The following is a 24,176-nucleotide window of genomic DNA, read 5'->3' on the forward strand; positions in this document are numbered from 1 at the left end:
CAAACAACAATGTTCAAGCCGAGGCCACAGCATCTGCAAATGTAAAACCAGTATCTAGTCTCGGACAAGAAAATCGTACATATTACTTTTAGGTAACCAAGAGGATTAGGCTTCCTTGTGATGTAATCCGCTACCAAAGTATGTGAATTCCAGGAAAGCATAACCTCTTCATAATGACTATGTGAACAACGACAACAACAACAACATACCCAGTGTATTCCCACAAGTGGGGTTGGGGAGGGTAGTATGTATGCCGTCCTTACCCTACCTTGTGAAGGTACAATGACTATGTGAAGTAGAACATAAATATTGCATATTAGATAGCCACTTATACATAGCAAAAATGTAACCTTTTCCCTGCAGATATCAACAAAGACATGTGAAAGAAATATTTTACTAATCAGTTCTATTTTGGGATTAGTGCATCTGATGCAAACGTACAATAACAAGAATAGTAGAGACCTTCAGATAGAGAAAAATGAATTTCTATAACAAGGATTAATGTTACAATTTGCATAGACAGATGGGGAAAAAAGAAACAGAAGAAACAAAAAGAAAACGGTTGATACATTACGTCGCTGCACAGGTCAAGCATACAGGAAAAAGAATTGATTAAATAAGAGAAGCACATGAAAAAAGATACAATCAAGATATGGCACAAGCAATATTAAAACATCGATTGCATGCCATTTAGCAACCAGCTCTATGCATCAACGAGACTATTACAGGAAAGTATGTACTTGTTTGGAAATACAGATTTGTCATCTTCCACCAGATAACTCAACGGCGTCCTGATTATAGATTGAATCTTCGCCCCAGTCAAATCGTCGTTGTAGTCTCTCGTATTCTTGCCTACGTGTAACTTCGACATGCTGCCATTCTTCCCACCGCTCAGCAAGCCCTTCTCCTTCCAGCATTCGTACTACCTCTGACATTGCTGGACGGTCCTCTGGCGATCCTTGAGTGCAAAGCAATGCAACTTGAATCATCATCTCTACTTCATCCATATTATAGTTTTTGTGCAGATTGCGGTCAACAATAGCATCTAGCCTTTTCTCCCTTTGCAGTTTTTTGACCTTCAAGATGATACATGCAGTCATTTCAGTAACCAATACTACAAAAAAAGGTCCTATAAAAGCTAAGATTACGGAGAGCTTATCATGCAAATTAAAATCTAGGTTTAGGGTCCATGCCTGCAGGAAGCAGATTAAAAACTTTTGCATCTTCTGATTGTTATTTCACTGTATTTCTGCTAGTTTACCTTAGTCCTAATTCCTAAAAAGAGTGTCCGACAAAAGGCTCAAGTTTTAAGACCTATGTCTGATATGCAAAGCATTTGCGTAAGAATGCTATGTGGAAAATGAGACTTCTTTTTGGTCCTTCCCGTTGAATATCAAGATTACAACATATATATCAAGAAAGAAAAGATAACCGAATTATATAATTCATGAGGATTTCTTGTAACGGACAATGAGCTTCCACCAGACCACCACCATGCAGCTTAAAGAAGAGTGGAAGTATAATCACCAAAGGTAAGATGATAAAATAGAACTTAGAAGAACTGAATTGTTTTAGATGTCATTGTAAAAGTAAATATGCAATAGCCACTAGGAACTACATCTCTATAACAACCTCGTTTGTTTCGGATATTTTTGGATGTTATAGCAAATTGTTGTTATAGAAAAAATATATTATAATAGCACATGAGATTTGGTTCCGGAAAAATTTGGCTTTTATATAGAAGTGTTGTTATATAAGAATAATGTTATAGACAGGTCTGACTGTATATGCAGATCAACAGAATCAGAGTTAGTATCAGTCGTTGAGTTATGTACACTTACATGGTCAAGTAACAAGACATCATCTTCTTCTTCTAGGCGTGAGAAGTCTATTGCACGTTGACCAGTTACAATCTCCAAAAGCATGATTCCATATCCAAAAACATCAGTTTTTTCTGATGATTTCCCTGTGGACAAGTACTCGGGAGCTATATGGCCCATTGTACCACGAACTTGAGTTGTCACATTGGTTTTCCTAACATCAACTAACTTTGCCAAGCCAAAATCACCAACTACAGCTTCAAAATCTTCATCTAGTAAAACATTAGCTGCTTTAACATCACGGTGAATAATTTTTGGATTACAGTGTTCGTGCAGGTACTCAAGTCCACGTGCAGTGCCCAGTGCCACATGCTTCCTGGTTGCCCAATCTAAAACAGTTTCTCCAGGTTTAATTTCTGCATTTGATAAAATACTACAAATAAGCCACAAAAATCTCATCACTTCTGGGAGAAAACAATGTGAACTTTAAAGCTTGACTGACTACTGCATCCGTCATCTTCAATTCATGCAAGTTTTCAAAAACTCACCTTTTCGGGAAAATTATGAATGCACAAGAATGGATTCACGAACTCAGTTAACCTCTCATTATAGAAACCGACCTCAATTCATGTTGCAGAGTTCCCTTTTGATGAGGTATAATTCAATATGGCTTTTTGAAGACTAAAGAGAACTAAATGATTCTACAAAATATTAAGAATATTGAGCACCTATGCACTACTCCTTTATTAATTTTCTCTGGGAAAAGCAGGAAGCACCCCAGAATTTTACTCATGGTTATCTAGCCGAAGGCCACCTAAACTTCAAGTGACTATTCACAAGTCTAAACAAAAAGAATCAAGAAATAAAACATGAGAAAGGAACTTGAGTGAAAATGTGTCCTCCTATAATAAACATATAATCTAACTCTACAAGCAAGCATCCCAAAGGTGTGGCCTAGTGGTTAATTAAGTGGATTAAGAACCATGAGATAACAAAAACACTACGTGATTTCTTCCCATCTGTCAGAGTTACTCGGTACCTGTGTTGGTGGGAGTATAGCAGGCACCCCGTGGAATTAGTCGAGGTGCGCACAAGTTGTCCCGGACATGTCCTTTTACTTTTCAGGCTTGAGAGGGTTGAAGAAAATGGTGCATCTGACTGCTTATTGTTTAGACGAAAATCATATGTAAAGGACACTTAAAGACTCTTGACAATAAAAAGTTTCAGACTTTTGTAGAAATTTAGCTGCCACAAGAGAGAATGCTCCCCTTCCTTAAACCTTCGCACCTCCCAACTATCTTTCACATCTCCAACAACATCAGTTTATATAACTTCTGTAGAAATTTAGCTGAGTTTGTTTAAAAGAGTAATAGTAACACTAGAAAAAAGATAATCCTCGGCAATTTGAAATTGAGATATACAATAGAAAGCCAACTTCAAACCATGGATATAGGCTCTACTGTGAAAAATTAAATACCTCGTAGACGATAGGCAACACTTAGGTTCTGCATATATGGGTATACTAGCAAGCGTTCAGTCGGTGTGGTGCAAAATCCTATAAGCCGCAAAAGATTCCTATGAACAGCCACACTGATCATCTCGACTTCACGCTGAAATGCAGCATCTCCCCCAGGACTCTCATAGTCGGTTAATCGTTTCACAGCAACTTTAGTGCTGTCATTGAGCACTCCTTTATAAACCTTGCCAAAACCTCCCTGTCCAAGAACATTCTTTTCATTAAAGTTATCGGTAGCAAGCTGCAATTCCCTCCATGCAAATCTCCTCAATTGACCAAATGGAATTCGCCGGTCAACCTCACCTGAACACACCAAACAAACACGAGAAAAATGTCACAACATACTCAATGGACATATACCATCTTATAGTGCACAAGACTAAAGTAATGTTGATTAAACAACTCGTCTCCAATGTAAGATGGAACTACGAGATGTAGCAATAGATAACGGCTATAGCCTTTTTCTTTTTCGAGAGCTAACAACACAAACTGAAGTTACTACAGTGAAAAACAGGTGATACAGACCTGGAACATCAACAAAGATTTCACGTTTGTAGCCTTTGTTCCTTCCCCGCCAGAAAAATAGCATAAATCCCCCAAGAAGGATAATTCCAAGAAATCCACCAACAATACCAATTACGAGCCCAGTTTTTGATTTACTTGGAGAACCTGCCAAGATTTCAACCTTTAGAATTGGCCAGGGTCCGTAAGTTATCTTAATACCAACTATCTCCAGCAAACCGTAACGTCCACATTAAGGACTTGTAATTCAAACATGTAGTATTTGCTCGTTCAATTACCTTCATTGTCAGATACACAACGATGACTGAAGTTTAAGCCACAATTCAAATGGTTATCTGAAAAACTAATAAGCAAACTGAGTTAAACTAATATCAACAGTCACGCCTCAGGCAAAAAAGGCCGGAACTAGTATAAAAAGAATGTTCAAATATATTTTCACTTGAACACTGCAAGAATCAAGATCTGCATACTTGTATTTTGGGACTTGGAACAAACTGTCAGGAACTTTTCCAGTAAGATCATTTAAAGCAAGCTGACTGTCAAAGAGCAATCACTGAATCGGGTTAATATAACATGGTACAGACCATAAACACATCAAAAATCAGACTAAATGATTCACTTACAGATTAATCAAGTTGAGAAGGCCTGAAAGCGACTCAGGGATTGTCCCGGTCAGATTGTTTTGACTCAAAAACCTGCTCAAAGAAACATTGAAGTTGACTCCTTAGCCTAACACCCAAAGACAGCTCAGTTATAGAAAAGCAATAATCAAAGAAATACTACTCCATTACTTACAGAAACTGAAGCTTTTTCAGATTGCCTAGGGAAGCTGGTATTTCTCCGGACAAACGGTTATTTTCCAGATCTAACATGGTCAAGCCGGTTAAATTTCCTAGCTGTTCAGGAATTTTACCGGTTATTCCATTTCCTTGCAAGGAACTGCCAGGATGTTGACAACCCAGTCAGTTCAGTACACAACATAACTAAAGACATGAACATTGATATGAGTTCACAAATCTCATTAAAATAGAACTTCCTCTTAACAAGGAAGAAAGCTTTATTTTTAAGGGATCTTCTCAGCAAAAGTTGAGAGTTATGACCTTATAGTGCTCATCAGAGGCACTACGAGAATAATGTGATAACTGATAAGCAATGACAATGAAAGAATATTTCACCTCGTCCATTAATGACACCATAAGTAACCTACATAAGTAACCTACTTATTTTAAGTAGAGTGATTTATATACTGATGTTAATTAAAATGCGCCCATTAACTCAAAATCCAAAGACTAAAAGAAGTGCAGAGTAATGAAAGTCCAAGAAACCTACATAAGTATATTGTAAATAGCATTCAATGGAACATGATTCAACAAGTTCTCTATACGTACAGAGTATTGAGATTCTTTAGAACACCTAATCTTGGAGTTAAAGTGCCAGCGAACCCCATATTTGATAGTGACCTGCAAACAAAGGTCAGACACCATCAAACATCACGTTTCAGAATGGTTGTTGACCAATAAAAGCTCAAGTGTTTGGGACGCAAACTGCGCCACAATCATATCATCTACAAGGTGATTAAAACAGCTCTCACAATAACTTCAAACTTACACCATGATGACATTGCTGTTGTCATCACAAGTTATTTTTGACCAAGTGCATGGGTTAACTTGATTCTGGTTCCAATCAGAAAGTTGATCACTCGAAGCGTTTAGTGACCTCTTCAATGCAAACAGTGCATCTCCTAAAACGAGATCAGAGATTACAAAATAACAGAATGTCACCCTACTTTAGTAGCAGAACAGATATAACATTTAATCAGCAGAAGAAAAATGTAGATATTATGAATACAGAGAGAACGAAAACATAGTCTAACCCATCAAAATTTTTCCTTACACATTTGAATGGTTAAAAGAAAGAAGAACGAAAAGAATACAGCGAAAGGTGATCTTTTTGTTAATAAGATAAAGTAGAAAAAGGAAGAAGTGTGTACCCTGGGCATCTGGTGCGACAAATGAATAGAGACATGATAATATCAGAACTGCTAAGAACAGTTCCATATTGCATATGAGGTTCAATTCCATAGATCAAGTAAATATGTTGCTGTTCGTTTCTGTGACATAAAGCACCATCTTCCTTGGTATATTGAACAGGTGATGGTTCTGAAAAATATATTAGAAAGATTAATAAGATCAAAATTAGTAAGCATAAAGAAATATGGAAAAGAGATATCCGATCCTAGAGGGAGAAGAATAAAATAGTGGTCAATGATATAGATCAATCACATGAAAAGCATAATTACGGCGCTACATCAATACCCATCTATTAACAAAACTTGTAGGATAATGTAGATAACATGTAACCACAACATAACACATACGTCTAACTGAAAACCCCTATTGAGCAAACTGTAGCAGTATTGAAGAATCATAAAGTTAACAGGAGTTGAAAGAACAATTGAACATTTGTCATTTCCATTCAAACAATTCTTCAGCTTCTACCAATAATGCCAACCATCCCAAAAGACCAATTGATTCACAAATTTCAACAGTTAACGAACCTATCCTTTTCTTTCCTGAATAAAAACCAAACGCCGGCATTTCCTCGGTTGTCTGTAGGATATGGGACCACAAGAAATTCATGAAATGCAGCTATAAAAATCCTGCTAAATAAAACTGACTATGTAAATAATCAAATCACCTTTTCCAACCATAAGAATTCTTAAACCTTAATCAGACTCACCAAAATCCAAGTTTCTGTCTTTTTCCATTTCTCTTGCCTATGGTTAAAAATTCAAATATACCTTCTTTTACTTCACCATATGTATCAGAAAAACCCAACAAATACAAACAAATCCCAACTCCCCCTCTCCACCACTCAAAAAAACAAAGAAGCCCACTTCCTCAATTTTCACAAGATCATCAAGAACAATATTCTCCAATTCCAGTTCTCACAAGCAAAAAAGTTCACTTTTTAACTTCCTTAATCCAAGTCAAATCACAAACCCACCATATCTAAAGATTCAAACTACCACTTTTAACATATTAAGCAAATAAAATAAATGACAGAATATGATAGAAAGACTAAAACAAGAATTTGAGCTGGGTAAGTTAAGTACCTTTAAACAAGCACCAGACTTTAGAGCTGAGAATGAACAAAGGGTGAATGAAATAGCAGAATTTGAACCAAGATTGAAACTTTACTTTGTATTATTACAAAAAGGGAAATATTGCTTCAACAAAATCAAATCTTGGAGAGGAAAAAAACAATACTAATGAAAGCAGCTCTTCCCTTTCTTTCCTTTTTTTTTGGGGGGGGAGGGGGCTTTTTGTGGGTGGGGGGTGTCCTTTTATTCACTCTTTCTTGTGCTGTAAATGAAGTTGTAAATGTAAAAGAACTTAAAAGAAAGCTTCTTTTTGGCTTCAATATTAAAGAAAGCTTATATCTGCATATGGTCTCTGCAATTATTACGTTAGTCTTCTCTTCTGTCTCTCCCAACAGTCTCTCTTAGTTCCCCCCCACCCCCACGCCCAACCCCCCTATGGTGGCTAACTGGAAGTGGGGTCCACTTCCTTTTACTGGTAGTAATAGTGAAGAAGGAATTAATAAATGGAAGGATCTTTGGTGTTTCACAGTGAGAGTGTGGTGCAATGTTAGGATATTTTTAACGTTAGTGGGCGTTTGGACATAAAGAATTATAAAATTTCAAAAAAGAAAATAAATTTTTTTAAGTGAAAATTAGAGTTATGTTTGGAGATGAATATAATTTTGGATTGTTATTAAATTTTTATGAGTGATATGAGTGAAAATTTTGAAAAATAACTTTTTAGAGTTTTTAAAATTTTCGAAAAATTACAAAATTCATCTTTAAATGAAAATTAAAAATTTTATGACCAAACACAGATTTCGAAAAAAGTAAAAAAAAATCAAAATAAATAAAAACAAAATCTGACGTAAAAACGGGTAGACTCGGATTCGACTCAAAATAATTTCTTGATTAAAAATAATTTACTTCTTACTAAACTTACTCAATATAAATTTGGATTAGTGAATCTGAAATATCAGATGTTTTAAATTTTAAATAAACATAATATACTAAGGGGGTAATTCTTAGTGGAAGGGGCCCCTTATTCTAATTATTAATAAAAAATTCTTCCACTTTAGAAAAGGGAAGGGGGGAGGGGGGGATCCAAAGTTTTTGTTAAAATCTTTTTGTTGATAATTAAGGTATTATGGAGTAAAGAATAAAATTCTACTTTTAGGATATGAAAAAGTTTCAGTCAGCTATAATAGAATTTGAAGCTGCATTAAAGCATAAAGAAGCATCAAACCTTTTGTTAAAGGATCCATTTGTACATAAATTCCTAAATATTTATTGAAAAAGCTGATAGTTTTGACATGTTAAAAAAATCAACTAAAAGTGTCAAATGCTCATAATTTCGCCTAAAAAAGAGGTCTTGGATTTCAAAATCTTTCAAAAATTAGACTAATTCTATAAACAAACACATATTTGAAAAAAAAAAAACTCTCAAAACTTATGGTCAAATGCCTACGAAAACTTATGGTCAAACGCCTACGAAGCTAGTGTTTAGATATAGATTGATTATTGAAACTTAAAAAAAAAAAGAGTTTTTGAAGTAGTAGTGTTAAAATTAATTTTTGAAAATTGAAATTGTGTTTCGACATACATTTTATTTTATTTTTAAAAAACTTGAAATTTTGTGAGTGGAAAAAAAATTATCCAAAAACTGCCATAAACTAATTTTTGGGAACTTGATAACAACAACAACAACCCAGTATAATCCCACTTAGTGAGGTCTGGGGAGGGTAGTGTGTATGCAGACCTTACTCTTACTTTGGGGTAGAGAGGATGTTTCCAAATAGACCCCCGGCATCCTTCCCTCCAAGAACTCCTCACCTTGCTCTTGGGGAGACTCGAACTCACAACCTTTTAGGAATTTGATAAAAAAAAATTAAAATATTTTCAAAAACTTATCATATTCCATGAACAAATAGTGTTTTAAAAAAATGAAAAAATATACCTAAAAACTTTGGCCAAACAAGTGCTAACTGTTAGGCATTGCGCTATAGAACTACAAATTCCAAAGTTGTAAAAGAAACTAAAATTTGGATATGCCTTTTTCAAACTTCTAAAAGATAAGTTTGCAAAAGTCAATTGCACAAATCTTTTGCCTTTTTAACATTTTCAGGGTCAAGAAACTTACTAGTATAGTACTTTATTAAAAAAAATAAACCATAGATTAACTCATTATTGAGAATATTACAAACAACTTTTTAAATGTTAAAGTCAATTTCCCAAGGAAACAAGATCCAAAGTGGCACTTCACTTTTACCTAACTGAAAGAGACTGAGTTTGACTTGAAAAGAAAATAAAAGGATCCCAAAATATTGACAAAAAAAGAAGATAAAAAATACAAAAATATTGACCAATTATATCATTGGCCACTTGCATATAATACATAACTTAGGAAGCACTTACCTAGACTATCTTTTTCTTTTTTCTTTTTATTTTGATTGAGGGAGAAAAAAGGATAAGTTTTTACTTGTACCTTCCAACACCTTAGTTACAAATAAAATAACTAACGCATATCATTAAAGTTTATATACCAGAGGTAAATGTACACCGAAAAAGTACTGAGAAAAAGTTGTTAGACAGGATGGCATATTTTCAGCTTATCGAAAATATGACCCTAGATAGAATATATGGAGGATAAGGATTAGAATAGAAGGTTAATAGGTAGTCGGGTATATAGCATATTTTCAGCTTATCGAAAATATGACCCTAGATAGAATATATGGAGGACAAGGATTAGAATAGAAGGTTAATAGGTAGTCGGGTATATAGCATATTTTCAGCTTATCGAAAATATGACCCTAGATAGAATATATGGAGGACAAGGATTAGAATAGAAGGTTAATAGGTAGTCGGGTATATAGCATATTTTCAGCTTATCGAAAATATGACCCTAGATATATGGAGGACAAGGATTAGAATAGAAGGTTAATAGGTAGTCGAGTTTGAGATACCGTATTTGTCCCGTACTTTTCTTATCACTATGACTGTTATCATTCTCGTATTATCTATTTTTCGGGCTTTATTATTACATGTTATTTTCCTTTCTTGGATTTTCTTATTGCTTTGATGTTTTATTGTTGTCACTGTTTTTGTCTTTATTACTCTTAATATGGCTTTTTCACTATTATATTTCTTAAACCTCAGTGGTGGAGCCACATTCAACCGAGGAGTATGAATCGACATCCCTTCGCCGGAAAAATTATAATGTATTATTAGATAAATATTTTTATTTTATGTATATTTACTATAGATTAACTCCCTTTGATTTTACAATGTATTTAGATTCTTATATTTTGATACCATTTAATAAAAATCTTGGCTCCACCATTGCTGCAAAGAGATACTTTCCTTACCCCATCGTCTATCGGAAATAATTTCTTTAGCCCATCGTCTATCGGAAATAATTTCTCTACCTCTTTGAGGTAGAATAACGTCTACGTACACATTATCATTTCCAAACCTCACATTGTATTATTGTTGTTGTTGGCGGCATAAATACCACGTGTTAATTAATAAGTCTTTTGCATAACATTAATAGATCAAAATAAAATCGAATGATATTCGAGTACTATGTGGATGAGTGGGTCAACATGGTCGAATAAAAATTGATTATAAAACATAACATGTCTTAAATGCTACCTAACAAAAAAAATGGATTACCATAATTTTCATAATAAATAAGTATCCACTTGTTTCTTAAAACTGAAGCACTGAATATAATTATGACAGAAAATTCTCCTAACAATTTTCGAACCAATCAATTGGTCAAAGAGCAAGTGATAATGTGCCCACATTCAAAATTGTCAGCTCTTTTTTAATTATTATTTTAATACTGATATTGCTTTCTTGCCAGAAATAATGATGGCCCTTTGTTTTTTTAATTCTAATTGTTCCTTTTTTTCTTTTCTTTTTTTGTCATCAACAATATAATAACATGTAATAAAACAAGTGCTTTTAAAAGTTCTAAAACAAGATATAGAACCCGTTTGGATTGGCTTAAAAAAGTGGCTTTTAAGTATAAGTGCTTAAAAGTACTTTTACGTGTTGGAGCTTGTTTTATAAATAAGCAGTTAAGTGTTTGGATAAAAGTGCTGAAACTTAAAAAAAGTTGTTGAAGTGTTTGGTAAAAAAAGTTGTTAAAATACTGAAATATCCTTAAAGTTGTTAAACTATAAAAAAAATAATTACGATAATATTTTATTCTAAATTAATACATATATAAAAAAATTATAATTTAGTTCATTTTCAATTTAAAACTGATTGCCTAAATATAAATTATTTATTTAAATAACATGCAATAATCTATTATTTCACCAAAAAAATATTTTTTCAGCTCATAGCTTCAAATTCTTTGTTAATATGTAGACTCATAGAAAATTTTGATTTAGAATATAGTTTTTCCAATCTAAAAAAATGAGGGATTCAACAGCAAACTTTTAAAAAAAAAATGTTATGGAACCAAAAAAGAAACTAAAACAAAATAATGTATCTAAAATATTAAATGTATCAAACATTTACAAAGCTACAGTTGGCTTTACGTTCAACTTCAAACAAATTGATAAAATTTTGGGGAGTGGCAGCACAGATGACAAGGATTTATTAATTAGTAAGGGAAGGATAATTTTGGATTTAGAAAAAGTAAAAGGGATAATAACTCTACAAAGAACAAAACATTGTTGAATAACTCTACAAAGAACAAAACACTATTTTTTCACTCTCATGAATCCAAAACCAAAAGAGTTCGGCAGTGATGGAATTTGGAAGGCACACATTGGAAATGACGAAGGAAAGAAGAAAAAGAAAAGATTATGGAATTTGGAAGGCAGAGATTGAAAATGGCGGAGGAAAGGAGAAAAAGAAAAGATTGGGGTATTTTGAAAAAATTATACATAAGTATCAGGGATAGCAATATAAAATACTTTGTCAAAGAGGGATGGCTTTTAAGCTAGAAAAAAAAAAGGTTGGGATTACCCAACTTATCACTTTTGGCTTAATTTGGATCTTTTGACTTAAAAGTATATAACCTTTAAGCAGATTTTAAGTTTGTCAAACACCTCAATAAGCTAAAAAATAACTTAAAAGCTGGTTTCCCATCCAAACAGGCTCATAGAACTTTTACCATTAAACATTTAATGGCAGGATATGTGACAATTATTTAGTATTAAGAATTAAGTGACAATTCAATGATAAAATAATTTAATCTTATACAAGTGCATGGTTCGGCTCCACAAAATAAAAAAGTTTAATACAAATTTCAGTATTGTGCGTGAAAGAAAATTTGGGCTTTAGTAGTTTAATGGAAATATTAAAAAGGAAAAAAGAAATATTGGATTTTTTTTCATGGGGGAGAAAATAGACTAATGGATATTTATGGGTGTTATTTTCTTTTTTAATAAATTTGGTATTACGTCATTTTCAAAGGAATGAAGTGTTCTAGTTTTCTGAATTACGTTATTTTATGTATAACGTTATTGTATTATCTATCAATGGCTAGATTCCGTTCACTTTGCATCTTAATTAATTATATATAAGGAAAAAATAATTTAACTTTAAGCATGGATTAAATAGTTGTTTGTGTCATCTAGCGGCGAAACAAAATTGTTGCAAGATGTAACTAAAATATAAAGAAGTAAATATACAAAAAAGTTAAAAAAAAACTCAATTTATTATAAATATATATATATATATATATATATATATATATATATATATAATTTATTTATATACATGGTATAATTTTCAACGAAAGATATCAATTACTCAATACTGGAGCCACTGGTGTCGCACTCAAGCCTTTTGGCCATGAATAAGATTTCGAATATTTGGAACACTATTTAAAGATTATTTATCTCAAACTTTCATTCTAAGAAAATATAGTGTGGGCGAGTATTTTTGAACCTTTTCTTTTTCAATTTTCTTCTTTATCCAAATTAGAATTAAGTTTGAAATGGCAGAATGGTGAATGTCAATGCCGAACTTCTATCGTCTAGTAGCGAATTAAATGAGAAGACTAAAAGAGCTCTGTAATTAAATTTACACATATTCTATCTCAACCATGATCTTTTTCATGTACATTTAATATTTATAGTAAATTTCAAGAAAGATACTTAAACAGATTCTCGAAATATGATTATATTGCAAAAAGGTTAACGACTAAATGTCAGAATTTTATCTAGAAGGCCTAGCTAATTGTTTGAACAAAAAGTTTACAACTCTTTTGTCAACTTCAATTATTAATAATAAAAGAGGTAAAACTTAGCCAAACATAATTAACTTCAAATCTAAACGTATACAGCGGGAGATAACAAAAGATAGGGACCTCTCAGATTTATTGATGTCATAATCTTATATCAAACATGAGAATTGGGCTTACATCTGAAGGAGAAAAGAATTACAAGTGAGAGAGCAAAGAGGAAAAGCAGAGCCCCTGTTTCTCGTGAGAGATCCCCCCTTTATTAATGCTTACTCCCATCTATATATAGTTCCTAGAACTTCTATTCAGTGGTCGTTAACCAACATGTTTTCCTACGACTGTCCTTTTCGTCATTACTCGAGTACAGTATTGACTTGACATACGCAATCGATGACTCAACCCCGAAGTCGGTCGTGGTGTTCTTTGCTACTTCGCCACCTGGGCGAGATCCTAGCTTGGTCGACCACTATGGTCAGATTTTGACCTATACAGTTAGTCCATCCGTCCGTCGAGGTCGTCTCTTAGCGGGCTCGACGGACGGATTCTATCGATTCGAAAGTTAGGAGAAATCTGAATGTTTATGCCTTGAGCGAGATTTTTAGGTCGAGGCTATGGCGTAATGCTTCGATGATACCTTTGGATCGTCGCATCCGTTTGGAGTTGAACCGTTGTGCTGATTCAGAACGTCGTTTGTATCACTGTCATTATGACAGACGTTCCCTATGGATTGAACCTTTTCTCATGCCCTATCAATTTTTATTGGCGACTCTCGGGTTTCCCGCTCGGGGCATTTATGTTCCTATAAATAGGGGAAAACACCATTCTATTGGCACACTTTTTCGATCTATCAAAGGAGTTTTACGAGTCTTTACCTTCTCCGATACTTCAGATTTTTAATTCACTCTCCTGTTAGTCCGAAATTGACATCACCGTTTTCCCTCTTACTTCCCTTCGTTTGTTCGCTCTGTTCAATCGAGATAAATAGCTGGTACTTCTTCCCGCGTTGATAGTCTTGCTGAAGTTCCGGCGTCGGAAAATAATGCTCTTGCTCCCGGAGGAGTGAAGGTGGTGGAGGATGAGGGGGTTCCAACAGCGGCCGAAATATTGCCCAGTCCGGGGAAGCCATGGACCGATTTTAATAGCACTGCCGGAGAGGAACCGAAGCTTGTTTCCTCTATTATGGATGAAGCGGCGATTGCGGAGCTTAAGACCAAATGGGGGATTCCACACCATGTTGAGATGTTGCCGGCGGTAGGAGATGATATTATACATTTTGATCGCCCAAGATATTGTGTGTTCTACGCATATCCCTTTATTGTCGGGTATACGCTTCCTCTCCCTTCCTTGGTGGTAGACTTCTGCCATTTCTACAAGGTATGCCCGGCTCAACTTTCGCCGTATTTATACAAATTGTTCCTCATGCTGCTCAAGTCCGCAGAGCTTGCCGGTCGGGAGATCACTCCGGGCATATGCTCAATATTTTTTCCCCTCTACTTATTCGAGGCACGATGATCCACATGCGCCATCGAGGAACGAAGAGTCTGGTGGTGAAGATGGATAATAGAGCCAATCGTCGTTTCTACGAAAACTATTTTTATGTGCGGACCTGTAAGCACGTGATTTTTGCCCTATGAGAGAATTACTCCCAAAAAAAATTCAAAATAAAACGATTTTTCCTTGGTGTGCAATTTTTGAATTTTCGTGGTATTTTTGTATAATTATTTGTATTTTTGTCTATGCATGTTTATTTATTTAAATTAATAAAAATATAAAATATGTCGCATTTTCATTTAGTATTTATTTAAGTTTGTTTTACAAAAATGAGAAAATCATAAAAAAAAATAATGTACGTTGCATTTTAGCATTTAACGTCTAAATTGTGCGATTTTATCGTTAATTGCTATTTAAATATGCGATAATAGTTATTTGGAATTAATTAGTACTTTTGATAAGTTAATTTAGTTTATAACTTAATTTAGAATTTTAGTTTTATTAATTAGAAAGCAGAAGAAAATAGAGCAAAAAATATAAAGAAAATCAGAATTGGGCCTCTTCTCCAAATTTCAAAACACAGGCCCAAAAAATACTCAACTTTCCCCATGACCCGGTCTATTTCAACCCGGGTCGACCCGGTCTGCCCCATGGCCCAACGACCTCACTCCTATCTTCCCATTTTTTTCATTTTCCACTCCAAAAACCCTAACACCTAAAGCTACCCGCCCCCCTCTCTCTTCCTCTCCATTTTTCTCCAAAGCTCATCCATGGCTGCCCCTCAAGCGTCCATGGCTGCTTCCTCACAGCTGCTTCATCTTCTTTATCATCCTTACGACCTCCAGCTCGAACACACAACCACCACCATCACCCAGCCCCGTCGTTGCTGCTTCATCTTCTCCGTCGTCCTCGCGACTTCCAGTTCAAACACACAAACCATCATCGTTGTCCTCCTTCTCCAACGACCACCCCCATCTCGTGCTCCCATGGCAGCCTCCATCTTTGTCAACACACTCACACACGCACAGCTGCTTCATCTTCTTTCCTCAATAAAAACGCAGGCAACCCTCCGTCGAACCCCACGTCGCCATAACCAACCAAACGACCACTCAGTTCACGTCCAAACGAACCCCATGGCTGCTATTTTTGCTGCTTCTTCTGCGTCCGTGTTGCCGTTGCCTGCTTCATCTTCTTCATCGAGCTTGAGCTCGACATCCATGGTGCTGCTACCTGTAGTCCAGCTCCGCCATCATTGCTGCCCGACGCAGCTGCTCCTTCCAGCTCTGCCACCACTGCTGTTGCGTCTTCTTCTCCTCCGTTGTTGCTGCTGTCCGTCACTTCCTTCTTCAAGTTTTTCGTTTGTCTGTTCGTGGTCGTCTTCGGTGTCAAAGGGTTTTGCTGTGATATTTGTTTTCGGGCAGATTTATTTTCGTTCGAGTTCATCATCGTTCCGATCCGGTTAGTTGGTTTAAGTTTCGTTCCCGTCCGTAATTTGTTTGATATTTTTCGGATTTGAAATCAAATATGTTTGATATTAATTTCATGTTCATCGTTTTTTTTATCTTTCAGTTTGTTTCATTCATTTTTCTTGTTTATTTTTAGGAAGAAATTGTTAGTTTAATTATAATATTGTTAGATTTAAATTGAAGTCCAATTAATTATTTCTTCAGTTTGTTTTATTAATTTAAAAGGATTTAGTTTTAATATAGAAAAGTGTTAGTTTAAATCATTTGAATCTGTCATGTTTGTTGTTTAATATAGATTTAATTCGTGTTTTGTTTGAAGTTCGTTTTTAATTCAGTGATTTAATGTGAGTTTATGTTTTGATTTTTAATTTTTTGATTTAGTTTGAATCATGTATCTTTGTTGTATTTTGTTGGATTTAATTTGAAGATCAATTGATTATTTGAGTTTAGTGATTTGAATCTGTTTATTTATTTTTATTTAAGCTTGATTTGAATTTGAGCTCATACTTTGAATATATTTGTTTGTTATTATTGGTGAATCTGAAAGTAGATTTGTTGTTTAAAGATTGTTCAATCAAAATAATTTCAATTGTTTCTTTATTGTTCATCATATAGCTTGAGTTTGTTCATAAAATCTGATTAGGAATTGGTTATAGCTGCTATATTTTGGTTAGAATTGATTAGTTGAACTTGTTATAGCTGACGGGGTAAATTGGTAAATTACAATGTTTTCAGGGTCAAAATGGTAATTTTAGTAAAGTCAGAGGGGTATTTTTGGAATTAAAATTCTGAACAATTATTTATTTTGAGTGCTCTGTCAACTAGGATTAAAATAATATTAAAATAATCAATAATGGGGGGACAAGATATAATGGTGGGGAATAATACAATTGTTTAATATAAGCATGAGGGACAAGATATAATGGGGTATTTGTTTAATTTGGGGGGGACAAAACATTAGGTAGTGGGATTAAAAGGGGGATGAGTGGGAAGATAGTGAGTTTTATGTTTAAAAATGCTGAAAGATGGTAATAAATAGGGAGACTTGATCAGATTTTAAAGAAGAAGAAAAAAGGGATAGAGAAAAAAAGAGAGAGTTGAATATTGAAGAGAGAGAAAAATTCCGAAAATACTAAGACTCCAAAAATAAAAAGAAAAACATTCTGGAAATTCAAAAGAAGAATAGTATACACCTGATATACAATCTAAATATTCTGATATACGGATTCAGAAATTAAGGGTTAAACACTAACTAGTCTTTCAAATCTGAAAAGATTCCCTTTGCTTTTGTCCGTTGATTGTTGTTGGTATTTCTGGATTTTTATCTTGATTTTAAAATCTGTCACTAGTTTCTCGTTGCTGGTTGTTACTGGTTGCTGGGGTTGCTGTTGTTGCATGCTACTGAATTTCTACTGATCTCCCTTTTCTTTTGCTTCCAATATCAGGTACACAACTGACACGTTGGTTACTGTAAACTGAAACATGAAGCATGAATATGAAATGAAGAGTTGAAGTTCTGAATTTATTTTAATTATATTCTGAATTTTATTTGTATATATAAATTATTTAGCTTACTCTAATCAGAATCAGGTAGCTATTTAATATATATAGTGGAACATCTGACGATAGCTTAACGGACGAACCATCTATGTATTGCCTAAAAAATAAATAAATGGTGTAGTAACTCTGTCTAGTTAATTTGTTAGTGATTTAGATTATTCTTAAACATTCAACAGTTAGTTCATTAAACGAATAGACCATTTCGGAACTTGTATGAATATTGTTTAGTTAAATACCATTGATCAATTTCAGCATGTAAATGGTCTAGGACTAAAATTAGATTGCCAAGTTTTTTTTTTAATTTGACAAACTGTGAACATGCCTAGTATAATGTAACTAGGTAGTAACATGTGAATAAGATGGCCCAGGTCCAGTTTTATGTCATACACGTTGGACCTGGGCCTGCATTGGCAATAGACTGCCCTGCTTGCATCATTTTCAGATTTTACGAATCATATTCGGAACCCAACTATAACAACTCGTAAGCATGAAAATAAATTAGGACCTTTTTCATTTTTTTCATTTTGTAGAGACAAATTTAATAGAAAAAATGTAGGTACTTTAGGATTATCCGGTTAAAATAAATGAGATGAGCCTCACCCAATAAAACGTATAAGCTGCGGGGCCCTCAATAAAAGGTTAATAATTGTATAAACTTCGGGATCGGTCGTTTAGCAAATTTCACGACCTTACCCAAAAAAATAATGATACGCTAGTCGCTTTAGGCGCGCCTTTAACAATTTATTTTCTTAAATTCGGGTGCACATTTATGTGACCCAAATCCAAATCTCAACAGAGTCGAAATATGTCGATAACCATGGGTACATTGATGTGACGTGGTTCGAGATATATTTTCACGATGTTGCAATTCTCTATAAAAATAATAATAACAATAAAAGCGGTTAAAAGTTAAAATTGCACTATAGTTTTTGAACATGTATTAAAATCAGATATTTTAGCCATTACAACATTTTAAGCGACCGTGCTAGAACCACGGGATTCGGGGGTGCCTAACACCTTCCCTCGGGTCAACAGAATTCCTTACTTAGAATTTCTGGTTCGAAGACTTCATTTGGAAAGTCGAATATTTTCCTCGATTCGGGATTAAATTGGTGACTTGGGACACCCTAAATCTCCCAAGTGGCGACTCTGAATAAATAAATAAATCCCGTTTCGATTGTCCTTTAATTGAAAAAAACCCCCTTCTGCGCCCCTTCGCGGGCGGCGCGGGCGAAAAAGGAGGTGTGACAGGACCGAGCACCTTGTGATGGACTCTACAGAGTTCCCTAAGAGGTGGAACTTCGCACGTATGTTTTTGTATCTCCTGTCGAAATGATGGTCGGCCGCTTTTCTTTGGGCAGTATTAAATCATTTTTACTTTTGCAGTCGCGAGACTACCCCCTACGCCCGTTGACGATATCTACGAATGGGTGAATGCCATTCTTCCTCATACGGCGGGAGTACGCGAATGGGTGTCCTTCTATGAGAAATAAGGACGTAAGCCCCTTACTGGTAAGTCGATTTGCCGCAGCTTTTCTGTTTTTCGCCTTGCAACTTGACCCCGTTGCTTATACGACCATTACCGTTGTCAAGGAGAGTGCGAAGGGCAAGGGCTTCCCCGCTTGCATTCCGTCTGTCGACATATTCTGCTTGTCCTGCACCAAGGTCTGTTACTCGACCTACAGTGAGGGATGCTCAAGTTGAACCTACGATCGGAGCCGTATGCATGGAAACTGTTCCCCAATCTGGGACTCCGGCTCCTACTGCCCACTTAACGAGTGAGTTTTCCCGTGCTGAGGACGGGGAAGGTCTGTTGAAGAGATGGTGAGTAGATTCCAAAATAGCTCCCTCAGCCACAATATATTCAGAGGGCGGCCTTCCCCTGACGGTGTCTAAAATGGGTGGTGATGCTAACCCGGCCACAGAGGCAAACCCAGTGACCGTGACCAACCAGACGGAAGAGGTTTCGGCTGCTAGGATTGATCAACATGCTACTGTGACAGAAGGTCGGGGTCCCGAGGCCGCTGTTCCACTTTGGGCGGGCCTTCATCTTTCTGTCTAAGTCGTGATTCTTCTTCTTCAACCGCAGATAGGGGAAAGGGTGTCTTGGTCGACGACTACAGGTCAGAATCCGATCTTGATCTGATGATGGTAGAATATTCGAGGAGGGCCTTACCCTCTAGGTGGTAAGAGTGGAAGGTCCATCCTATATACTTGAGATTCCGTTGGAGGTTAACCTTCTGCAGGACACGGAAGACTTGGTACCACAATTTGACCTTTTGTGCTCTGTCGTAGAGTGTGAGGCTCTTCGGGACGTCCATGACGTTGATTTGATGCTTGAAGTGGCCGCTATGGGTCCGAGGGTAAGTTTCTCCTCTTCTTCCATTCGTCTTCATTTTGTTTTAGGCGACCTTGACCCTTACCACCCCTTTTCTTCCTTTTTTGGGGTTTCAGTCGTACATGCTGGAGATTTAAAGTGCTCGCAAGGCCGACACTCGGGCTAAAAAATTTCTAATGATGTTGGAGAAATATCGGCGCTACCGCAACAAGTGTTGTGAGATGCACAAACAGCTCAGGGCGAACGCCAGTAGTCAATTTCTCAGGGAGGAACTGGAGAAGAGGGACCAGGAGATGATACAGTCTATTCGCAGGAATAACGAGCTCGAGGAGCTACTTCGTGTAAATGACGAAGAACTTGAGTTAGGGAAGGGGATCGCCGCAGAGTGTGAGCATCTTCAGGCGAAGGTGTTGTCGTTGCAGTCTGAGTTGGATCAAAATACCATCAGAGTTAAGGCTTTGAGTGCAGAGTGGATGGGGAAATTAGCTGAGCTGGAGAGGAAGGTCTCCGAGTTGGAGAGTGTCGATAGTGATTGGGTGTTGGCTTCAGCAAGGGCTGTGGAATTGGAGGATACTATCCATGTCCTTCAATCCGAGCAGGAGTCTGAGAGGGTGACTGCTACGCTTAGAAGGCGAGGCTCGAAGAGTGTATTGGAGAAATTGACCAGGAAGCTTCAACCTTGGGAGATCGGGTCGCTATTCTTGAGGTCGAAAAGGCGCAATTGTTGGACCAAGTCTAATCTGCCTCCGCCGATGTTCCTCGCCATTTTCACGAGCTCTGGGTCCATGCCGAAGCCCAGTGGGACATATGCAAGAGCTTGTGGGAAGCGGGCAATATTTTTTAGGCCACTTATGAAGGAGCTCGGGCGAAGGCACGCGAGCCTCGTGTTAACTATGGCTACGATCCCGCGACACCGGAGGTCGGGGAGGATGTTGATGCTGAAGAGGAATTTCATAGAGATGGTGATAGGGAGGACGACGGTGGTGACGCCGAGTGAAAAGTTACCTTTGTTGTTTTATTTGCATGTTGTTGTTTTTTTGTGTTTTCTGTATTGGACTGGTTTTAGCCGTATGTAATCTGCGGCCATTTGCGTAATTGTCTAAATAAAAGGGGTTTTGTTGTTGTACGTCCTTTGTATTTCTCTCCATTCCCCTTGTTTTACATATCTTTTGTGTAGACTTTTGGATTTTTGTATGGTGAATTCCTGACTAATTAGGGAAGCCAATTTTAACCAGACTGAGTAGGATTTCGTCGTGTGAGTCCGAATGGAGTCTCATCGGATTTGCCTATTTGGACGAGATCGACTATTGACTTATCGCTTTAAGCAGATTTATCCTTGACTCGAACGAGGTTATATTCAGATTTGTTATTCTGGATGAAGCCAGTCTTGACCCGAGTCATTCGAGTGGGGTCAAACTGTTGTTGATTTGGGCGAAGTCGCTTTTTTCACATATATATATTCGAGTGAGGTCGAACTTGGAGTTTGTAGCGAAATCAATTTTTCAGCAAGAAAAAAAAATGTACGACGATGACCGACGGCTGCAAAGGCGTTATTGAGGGCAAGATCGGGATGTTAATCCACCTAATTTGAGCGGGGTCGAACTTTCCATTCTGCGATGGCCTTTTACGTAGGGGTGCTATTTCGAGCTAAATGTTGAAATGTTAACCCGTTGTAATTCGAGTGAGGTCGAACTCTTTTTTATGGCCTTTGGCCATAAGGGTGTTATTTCGAGCTGATGTCGAAATGTTGACTCGTTGTAATTCGAGCGAGGTCGAATTCTTCCTCATTTTTTGATAGCCCTTGGCCCTAGGGGTGTTATTTCGAGCTAATGTCGAAATGTTGACTCGTTTTAATTCGAGCGAGATCAAACACTTTCTCTTTTTTGATGGCCCTTGGCCGTAGGGGTGTTATTTCGAGCTGATATCGAAATGTTAACCTGTTATGATTCGAACGAGGTTGAACTCTTCCCTTTTTTTGATGGCCCTTGGCCGTAGGGGTGTTATTTTGAGTTGATGTCGAAATGTTAACCCGTTATGATTCGAATGAGGTCGAACTCTTCTCTTTAGCGATGACCCTTGGCCGTAGGGGTGTTATTACGAGCTAATGTCAAAATGTTAAACTATTATGATTCGAATGAGGTCGAACTCTTCTCTTTGGCGATAGCCCTTGGCGGTAGAGGTATTATTTCGAGCTAATGTTGAAATGTTAACCCGTTATGATTCAAATGAGGTTGAACTCTTCTCTTTAGCAATGGCCCTTGGCCGTATGGGTGTTATTTCGAGCTGATGTCGAAATGTTAACACGTTATGATTCGAACGAGGTCGAACTCTTCTTTTTGGCGATGGCCCTTGGTCGTAGGGGCGTTATTTTGAGCTGATGTCAAAATGTTAACCCGTTATGATTCGAACGAGGTCAAACTCTTCTCTTTGGCAGTGGCCCTTGGCCGTATGGGTGTTATTTCGAGTTGATGTCGAAATGTTAACCTGTTATGATTCGAACGAGGTCGAACTCTTCTCTTTGGCGATGGCCCTTGGCCGTAAGGGTGTTATTTCGAGCTGATGTCGAAATGTTAACCCGTTATGATTCGAACGAGGTCGAACTCTTCTCTTTGGCGATGACCCTTGGCTGTAGGGGTGTTATTTCGAGCTGATGTCGAAATGTTAACCCGTTATGATTTGAACGAGGTCGAACTCTTCTCTTTGGCGATGACCCTTGGCCGTATGGGTGTTATTTCGAGCTGATGTTGAAATGTTAACCCGTTATGATTCAAACAAGGTCGAACTCTTTTCTTTGGCGATGACCCTTGGCCGTAGGGGTGTTATTTCGAGCTGATGTCGAAATGTTAACCTGTTATGATTCGAACGAGGTCGAACTCTTCTCTTTGGTGATTCATAAGCTACCGTACTGTCTGTAGACATCAGAGCGGATCTTCGCGTACTCGATTTTGCTTTTTTGGAGAGTTTCAAGCGTCCCATGGGGGAGTCCCAGTTTTGCTTAACCTCTGCGTTTCCTGGGTGAGTCTTAGTTCGCTTAATTTCTACGTTTCTTGGGTGAGTCCCAGTTTGCTTAATTTTGTTTGTATTGGAGAGTATGATGTCGTGGAGTATAAAACGTCCATGTTTTGCTAACCGGGGGTACCGTATGTGTTCGTTTAATACATATATAGGAAGAACCCTGTATCTAGTCCTTTCATCGTTCGGCCTGGAGAGCCCGTAGGTAGGTGGGGCGATGAGTTATACCTTGAACTTCGAGACGTCCCCCTCGTCGCCTCGTTAAAAACCTCCCTGAGAAAACCCAATTGGGACAAACCCCGGGTGAAAGAAAAGGAGTACGACTTAAATGGTGTCATTTTCCAGAAGTTGAAGTATTTGAGATGGGCGATATTCCAGTTATTTTGTAGTAGTTTTCCTTCATTTGTTTCTAGTTGGAATGCTCATTTACTCACTTGCCCATGCGCCGCTTGTGTTCCCGTTTAAACAAACAACAGAGGGTAAAGCAAAATGAGATTTTTCTTACCTCGATCCAATGAGTCGGTGAACGAGGGTATCCTTGTAGCGTTGCTCGCTCTGCCTGGCGTTTAAGTGGTTGCAGGAATGGTGGTTTTTAGATTCGGCGGCCGTATTCAGCTCTAATCTTTTTTAAAGGTGCCCTAGCTCTACGTGGGTTGGGTCCGCCTTAACTTCTGTAGTGTAGAAATTGAGTCCCAGTTCGATCTCGACTGATTCGTACTCATAACGAGGGAGACATGTCGTACCTTGTTCATGGATCATCCGATTTGTGGGGGGATGTGAGGGTAGGGCAGGATGTGCCCATTCTTTTATAGGATTGCGCAGCAGGTGTCGTCCTCTCGTGTGGGCTTTGCGTGGATATTGGTTGTAACTTCTACTTTTATGTAGCAGCCTGATCTGGATTAGCATGTGAGGTTTACTTACCACTTTTTCGGGTGGGTGACTATACTTCACCGGTTTTGGATATGAAGGAAACTAGAAAATTTGGCTAAGAAATCTCCACAGACAGCGCCAAATTGTTTGAACAAAAAGTTTACAACTCTTTTGTCAACTTCAATTATCAATAATAAAGGAGGTAAAACTTAGCCAAACATAATTAACTTCAGATCTAAACATATACAGCGGGAGATAACGAAAGCTAGGGACCTCTCAGATTTATTGATGTCA

At 37.0% G+C, this 24,176-nt stretch overlaps 1 protein-coding gene across 1 annotated transcript; it reads right to left on the bottom strand.

Annotated features, from left to right (window-relative positions):
• Nucleotides 1-469: 469 nt before the first annotated feature.
• On the bottom strand, nt 470-7,172 carry LOC104241718 (probable LRR receptor-like serine/threonine-protein kinase At5g10290). Its single transcript, XM_009796651.2, has 12 exons — nt 6,974-7,172; nt 5,849-6,017; nt 5,467-5,599; nt 5,247-5,318; nt 4,654-4,797; nt 4,482-4,553; nt 4,329-4,394; nt 4,137-4,201; nt 3,862-4,005; nt 3,298-3,639; nt 1,842-2,236; nt 470-1,076 (listed from the first exon to the last, which is right to left on the bottom strand). Exons 2-12 carry the CDS (start codon nt 5,937-5,939, stop codon nt 762-764), a joined length of 1,839 nt encoding a protein of 612 aa, XP_009794953.1. The 5' UTR covers nt 5,940-6,017; nt 6,974-7,172; the 3' UTR covers nt 470-761.
• Nucleotides 7,173-24,176: the final 17,004 nt, after the last annotated feature.

This window comes from Nicotiana sylvestris, chromosome 5 (assembly GCF_000393655.2).
Source record: "Nicotiana sylvestris chromosome 5, ASM39365v2, whole genome shotgun sequence".
Lineage (NCBI taxonomy): Eukaryota > Viridiplantae > Streptophyta > Magnoliopsida > Solanales > Solanaceae > Nicotiana > Nicotiana sylvestris.

What these genes read in the sequence shown, in the direction of transcription:
- LOC104241718 (XM_009796651.2), bottom strand. Translation starts at nt 5,939, where the DNA reads ATGGAATTGAACCTCATATGCAATATGGAACTGTTCTTAGCAGTTCTG. An exon ending in CTAAAGAATCTCAATACTCT is followed by an intron (nt 4,798 to 5,246) that starts GTACGTATAGAG and finishes ACATCCTGGCAG; the next exon opens with TTCCTTGCAAGGAAATGGAA. An exon ending in AATCTTTGTTGATGTTCCAG is followed by an intron (nt 3,640 to 3,861) that starts GTCTGTATCACC and finishes TGGTGTGTTCAG; the next exon opens with GTGAGGTTGACCGGCGAATT.